Source organism: Humulus lupulus, chromosome 3 (genome assembly GCF_963169125.1).
Source record: "Humulus lupulus chromosome 3, drHumLupu1.1, whole genome shotgun sequence".
Lineage (NCBI taxonomy): Eukaryota > Viridiplantae > Streptophyta > Magnoliopsida > Rosales > Cannabaceae > Humulus > Humulus lupulus.
This window is the reverse complement of record NC_084795.1, coordinates 259,693,808-259,700,945: the sequence shown is the minus strand read 5'-3', so window position 1 is coordinate 259,700,945 and position 7,138 is coordinate 259,693,808. Positions and strand designations below refer to the sequence as shown.

Sequence of the window (7,138 nt, the reverse complement as noted above, 5' to 3'; positions counted from 1 at the left end):
GGAAAGCAGATGGGTCACTGGATAACTATAGTTATAAGTGCTATGGTTTCCCTATTTCTTTCCTTATATGGATATATAAGACAATTCCTTCTTGTTCCCAAGTGTTGTGTAGAAGGGTTAATTGTTTGTTTCCAAGGATTCTGAATTGGACAAGCAGGGGAAGTGTGTCATACCAGTATTTGGTTGATAAAGTTCTTTTGGAGGAAGAGGTATTGATTTTGTTTTTTTTTTTTTTTGGTTTTTTTGTCATTCACTTCTATTTTTTATTATGTTTGTTTTATATTTGGGTAACTAGTTACTTATTACAGTTATTTTTTGTCGTTTGTTTAAAAAAAAAATTGATTCTTGCAGTATGATGTTAATGTCATAATCCCTACCAATGAAGAAATGAGACTGCCTATACTGAGAGGGTTGTCTTTTGAGAGTAAGTTTTTGCCAACAGATCCACGTGATGATGATGTTGCTAGTCCATCAGATATGCATCAAGATCTTATTGGCATTCAATCAAAATTGGTTGAAGTGCAAGATTCCCAAAGTGTATATTGCTTGCAATTTCTGAATTGAAGGAATCTTTCACATCTAAGTTTGCTTCTGTTATATCTTTGTTGGGTGGTATTAAGGCATCTATGGCAGCTGGTAATCATAATGTTGGTGGAGAGTTTGAAGATCCTATGCATGCTGATGCTTCTTCTAAGGTAACTGGTTACTATTATTTGTGTGTTTCCCTTTTATGATGTCTAATTTGGTTCTAATTTTTATAAAAATTGCTGGTTTTTGTATTTTTAGGATTTTTTTTATGGCCATTCTTCTGGGGGTTACCAAAATGTTGATATTGGTGAGGAGTTGGGGGCTGATTTGGAGCATTTCGTTCAGATTGCTTCACAATTTTTTTACTACTGATAAAGTAAGATTTTATTTTCCTTTTATTTGTTTAAGCAATTGGTTTATTTCCCCCTTGTTTTCTTGTTTGTAATAAAGTATTGGTTGTATATATTTATTTATTTTCTAGGAGCCAATTAAAGTTGACTCAACTGTATGCTCAAGTCCTCGAACTACCACATTTCATGTCTCTAATGTAATATGGAGAGTTATTAATGAATCAGTTGAGAGGCCACTTAAAGAGAGTAGTTCTTTAGAGGATAAAAGTAAGTGGTCAATTGTGTTGTATGATGATGCACAAGCAGTTGATAATGGACTGATTTTGGGAAAGAAAAGGCAAGCGAAGTCGAGCATTGTTGTAAAGTCTCATTTCTTAACAAATTTTGGATCTTCTGAAGTTGGAGTGAAACAAAAAAGAAAGAGGACAATATTAGATAATATTTGTCTATTTTCCAATGAACTTGGTGATAATCACACTAAAGAACAACTGTCTGAGTTTGACTTCTGCATTAAACGTGATTTGAAGAAAAAGAACAAGTATGTATAACAATTAATTGTTTTTAAGTTTTTTCTATGCATAATATGTCTGATTAATTTGTTAACTTTTTTATTTTGTTTTTTAAGGTATTGTTCAGGTTCAAAAAATATGATGATAATTCCGTGGACCCACCAATTAACTTCACTTTTGTCCTTATTTCTGAGAAGACTTGGTTTCATAGTCTTTATTTCTCTGGACAATTCGTTGATTCATCAGTGAGATTCTTCCTTTTAATTTATCTATTTTTTTCATGTTGGAATTATTTTTTTTTGTTTTAAAAGGAAATAAGTCTAGTGATCTATTTATACTATATATTATGATGTTATTGGGTAACCAGTTCCCTTATTGTTTGCTTTGTTGTAGTTCATTGGGTAACTGGTTAACCAAATTTTGTAACTGTTTTTGTGTTGATGATGGTAACCAGTTACCCTTGTGTAATAAAGTTTTCTTGACTGTCATAGTACATTGGTTTCTACACATATCATCTTATAATCATGTATTTTTTTTATTATGATGCATATTGATGTGATGATGTATTACTTGAGGAGAAATGTTAAATTGTCTAAAGATTTGAAGAGGAGAGTATCTACGACTGACACTTGTTTTGGGCAAAACATAGTGTTTATGTATGAAGATTTTAAGAAAAAAGGTAGTGGTGCATTTAAAATAGATGAGAGCTGCCCTGCTTTGAAGATAATGAAGGTGAAATCCATGTTTTGTGCAACTCATTGGAATTTTCTTGATGATGTTGTCATTCCTATTAATGTGAAGGCTCTTACGCACTGGATTTTGTTGCACTTTAATATACAGCAGAGATCACTTACAGTGTATGATTCAATGTCTGGTGCAAAGCATGAAAATCAGACTTTACCTGCCGTTGAGTTATTTGTTGTTTTGATTCCTCTTCTATTGGAGAAGATTGGTTTCTATGATCGTCAAGATATTAATACTGATGTTAGTCCATATGATGTGACAGAGAATGAGGCTTTGAAGTTGAGCACTGCTACAGGCATTCCTCAACAAATTGATTGGTTAGTTTGTTTATTTGATTTTAGTTTTTTTTTTCTTTATGTTCTTTTTTGTTTATATGTTCTTAGTTGTTTTTTTTACTTGTTTCCATTATGCAGCGATTTTGGGGTATTTTCTACTTATTTGACTGAGCAAATAATTCTTGGGAAGGAGAATGAGATGCCTAAACATATTGATGTTCGTCTCCTTCGCGAAGACATTGCTATCAACTTGTACTATCATGGAAATAATAAAGAACTTGAGGGATACTTAACTAGCGATGAGTTCAATGAAAAGCTTTTGGAGAGGAGACACAAGAGAATTAAAATTGCTTCATAGGCTTTTAGTGATATTATATTTCTTTTGCTTTTTTATTTTTGCTACAACGGTAATTAAATGATGAATCAATTTCTAGTTTAACAGTTAGTTTTTTTAAATTTCTGCTTATGTAAAACATTGGGATTCTTAAGGTCATTTTATATATACATATCAGTATAGCCTTTTGTTAATTCTTTTGTTATAAGCGGTGGGAAGAATGATTTAGAGGGTAACCAGGTACCCAGGTTGTTTCTTTGCTAACATACCGAGGGTAACTGGTTACTTAAGTGTTTTTTTTTTTCCCTTATTGGTTTGTTGTTGTTAATTTCAATTATTAATATATATTTTAGATAACACTTTAAAGCAGGTAGCTAGTTTTCTATTTGTTTTCGTATTTTTTTACAATGTTTTATGGAATAATTTGAGGGAAACTAGTTCCCAATTGGGTTGTTTAACTAATTTTATTGGTGTTATTCGAGCAAGAATGATTTTGAGGGTAACCAGGTACTCAGGCTGTTTCTTTCCTAATATACCGAGGGTAACTGGTTACTTAAGTGTTTTTTTAGATTTTTCCACTAAGCTTGTCTTATTATAGTTATGCAACCAGTTTATTAAGTTAATATTAAAGTAACTTTAATATTATATATAGAGGAGTTTGTGATAGAAGAAAGTAAATGTTTTAATTCTTTTTTTGGCTTTTAGATTGTTATAGTGGGGTAATTTATCTTGTATTGTAACGTCAGGGTAACCAGTTACCTATATCGTTGTTTTGTTGTTAATTTTTGGTAACTGGTTACGTTCATGTTTTTTTCATTATGGTTTATTTATACTGATGGTAGCATTGAAAAATAAGAAGCAAACAAATCCAAGAAATTATTTTGAAAGGATTTTATAAGTTTGCATAATCAATCAATGTGTTTAATTTTGAAACAATCTTATTAAAATACTGAATGATAGTTGATGAATATGAAAGTCACTCTTTCAATGAGTAAATCTATGAAAGGTTTGTTTTGCTGTAAAATATGAATCTATGTCTTTGGCTTTTTCTATTTTTTGGCTTCTCAATTGGAGGATTCCTTCAAGTCTTCCTGTTATATCCTGGTTGCCCATATTTCCCACAGGTGATTATTACTTTAGGTTCCCCTCTTGATCTTATTCTTTTCTTTCTTGGTCTTCCTGCATGGATTGTTGCATTTGGAGGCAACACCATTATGTCCAAGTGTTGTGGGAGATTCCATTCATCTTTATGGGGCAAATGATGAACATTTTCTTGATACAATGCTTTCAACGTTTCTGTTCTGTAGAACTTTGCACAATAATCATACACACTCAAGTTTCTCTTTGCAATGACAGCTACTGCATGGCCACAAGGCAATTCATCTTCTTGGAACCTATTGCAAGTGCATGTTCTATTATGTATTTTTTATTGTGAAATTTATCCCTTTTTGATCATGAACTTGGTATTCTATTGTGTTGAAAGGCAAGACCTAAAGATAGTTTTGCATGAAATAGAATCAGGTAATAAACATTTTAACTAGACTTAAGATTGAAAGTAACTAGTTATGCTTCTGTGTAAACTTTTTTTTTCCTGTTGTCATGGAAGGTACTGGTTACCATCTATTGACAGAATAAAGAATAGTAAGAATAAGTTTAGTTGCATACCTCATACTTCATCTTTGAAACAATGCCATGTCTCAATTCATTCTCTGTTGCTGTAGAGACTTTTGTGAATGTTCCGTTTGCATTATTTGAGTTGTTCCAAACCCACTTTTGAACCAAACTTCTAAGGCATTCAACCAAGATATCAATGAGGAGATTTCTTGCAGCTTTTAGTGCAGTGTTGAGTGATTTTGCGATGTTGGATGTCATCATGATGTATCTTTTTGTTGGCGAGTATGATCTTGCCTAAGTTTCATACTTGGTATTTTCTAAATAGGGTCTAATGCGTCTGTCAATTCTATCAAGGCCTCTCATGTAGTGTTCACATTCTGTTTTTGTGTATGCTTTTGCTGCTGCAATGAATTTTATTTGTAGCTCTTCTCCATGACTCTCATACTTGCTTTTCAAATTATTGAGCAAGTGAAACATGCAAGCTCCATGGAAAGCATTTGGGTACACCATATGTACTGCATTGTCTATGCTCTTATGTCTGTCAGAAACTATAGTCAATCCTGTGGAGTACAAATATTTTAAAATAAAAAATGAAAAATTAAGTATTTTTAATTTTTTTTTTTTTTTAACTTTGGTGAAGGCAACCAGTTACTTTATTCAGATACTAAAAGAAATAGCATGTATTTGTGTATTTTGTTTTGGTAAAATGTTCCTATGTGTTTGTAAACAAGAATATATCGTTGAAGTTATCATACCTTCGGGTTCTCCATAGGTGTCTCTTAGTTTGGAGAAGAACCAAAGCCATGAGTTATCATATTCAGAGTCTGCTATTCCAAAAGCCAACACGAAAATGTTGCTGTTTGAATCTAACGTTGATGCGGAAAATAGGGTACCACCATGTGCATTTTTCAAGAAAGTTCCATCAACAACAATTATAGGCCTCAAGTATCTCCAACCCTTGATTGAGTTAGAGAAAGCTATGTATAGGTATTTGAATCTATCTTCCTTGTCTGTGAGTAGGTGTGTTATTGTTCCTAGATTGGCTTGCTTCAACATGTAAAGATACATTGGCAACTTTTGATATGAAACATTGGGGTTCCTTCTTACTAGACGCAAAGCTTTCTCTCTTGATCTCCATGCTTTTGTGTATCCCATAGTTACTCCGAAGTCATCATTCATATCATTCATGATGTCATTTGGAATGTAATTTCTTTTGATTGACTTGTACTTATTCTTTATTAATTCCCCAACTACGATGCTTTTTGCTTGCCTATGATCTTCCAAAACAATTTCAACAGAGCAAGTATGATTTGGATTGCATTTCCGTACCTTGAATAAATCTTGATTTCTGTACTTAGATGCTCTCACCAACCAGTTGCATGTTTCATTTGCGCAAGTAACTAGGTACTCTCTAGGTTCTGATCTTTTTGTTTTGAACTGGAAGTTATGCAGCATTGCATAGTAGCTAAGAGTTGATTTGATTGTGTTCTTATCCTTGTAAATTTGCCCTTGCTCTATTGTGTTGACTCTGCAATCAGATATTACTAGTTGGATTTCCTCCAACTTCTTTTTTCTTTTTGTATTGTCCTCAATTATGAAATCAGCTACTTCTTCACCAAAATGAGGTATGTATGACTCATTTATGCCCTCAATTGTTGTGCTTGACATTCCTTCTTCAAGTAACATTTGTTCATTGATGGAAGCTTGATTTGCTTGCATTAATAATGTCCCCACCTCCATTTCTTCTGCTGTAGCTTTCTGATTTTCTAGTAGAAGAATGTCGTTTTAATTGCTTGATTCTTGAACTTTAGTGACACACAATGGTAAGTCTGTTATTTTTGCAGCAACTTTTTTCTTTATTTCCAGAAAGAACAACACCGAATTGTCTGTTACAACCTTCATTGGTGGTGTTCCTTTTTCTACTTGATAAGAAACTTCAATAGTTGTTGTTTTTTCCTTTATCTCCTTTTTTATCAAATTCACCAAGTTGTCAAGAGAACAATTTGGTGGTATTAATATCCCAGTCATTGTGTACCCTTGGTACTCGTTGTTTTCATTCCACTTGCCTCCATATTGAACCAAAGAAGTAATATTGTCCATATTTGTAAAATTTGGCAAATTTTAAGCAGTTAGTTGGTTCTAAATGGGCTAGGTAACTGGTTAATGTTGACCGCGTTTTTGGCCAACGACGTAAGAACGTCAAAAATGACAAACCTTCAAGAGAAATAAAACGACACAGACGGTTTTTGAACAGAAAGTAAATAACACATCAATTTTTATAGTGGTTCAGCCCCAATATGTTGGTAATAGCCTAATCCACTTGGAGTTGTGATTTATAGATTTGTACTCAAGATCAGATGAACTGAGCCAACTGAGTTTCTTCAGTACAGATTACAAGAATACAAGAATTTTTCTAGATACAAGCACTTTCTCTCTCTAGAAAACTCAGACCCAAAATTTCCCAAAAAGTCTCTAAAAAGAAGAGAGAGCCCCTTTTCTGATCCCATAAGCCATATATTTATAGGCTTAGGATCATACATCTGATATCCCCTAGAATCGGGATATTTTATTATATTTATTACATTTAAATTACAAAAAACATTCAAAATGTAACAAAACCCCCAATTTGTGGGAAGAATGAGAGATTCCCGCGCGTGCCAAGACCGGTTCTTGTTAAAGCTGTTTCTAGGAATCTTGACTTAGTCCTCCTCTCTCTGGTCGACCCATATCTCCTTCAAGCTGGTCGAACACATGCATGCTGTACACACACAAGTACTGGTCGGA

General features: G+C 33.2%; 2 protein-coding genes across 2 annotated transcripts; both read right to left on the bottom strand.

The window, feature by feature from the left end:
• Positions 1-3,821: 3,821 nt before the first annotated feature.
• Positions 3,822-4,615, bottom strand: LOC133825607 (uncharacterized). The gene is made up of 2 exons (XM_062258523.1): positions 4,413-4,615; positions 3,822-4,134 (listed from the first exon to the last, which is right to left on the bottom strand). The coding sequence occupies exons 1-2, from the start codon at positions 4,613-4,615 to the stop codon at positions 3,822-3,824; spliced, it is 516 nt and encodes a 171-aa protein (XP_062114507.1).
• A 33-nt stretch (positions 4,616-4,648) lies between these two features.
• On the bottom strand, positions 4,649-6,094 carry LOC133825606 (uncharacterized). Its single transcript, XM_062258522.1, has 3 exons — positions 5,311-6,094; positions 5,110-5,178; positions 4,649-4,914 (listed from the first exon to the last, which is right to left on the bottom strand). The coding sequence occupies exons 1-3, from the start codon at positions 6,092-6,094 to the stop codon at positions 4,649-4,651; spliced, it is 1,119 nt and encodes a 372-aa protein (XP_062114506.1).
• Positions 6,095-7,138: the final 1,044 nt, after the last annotated feature.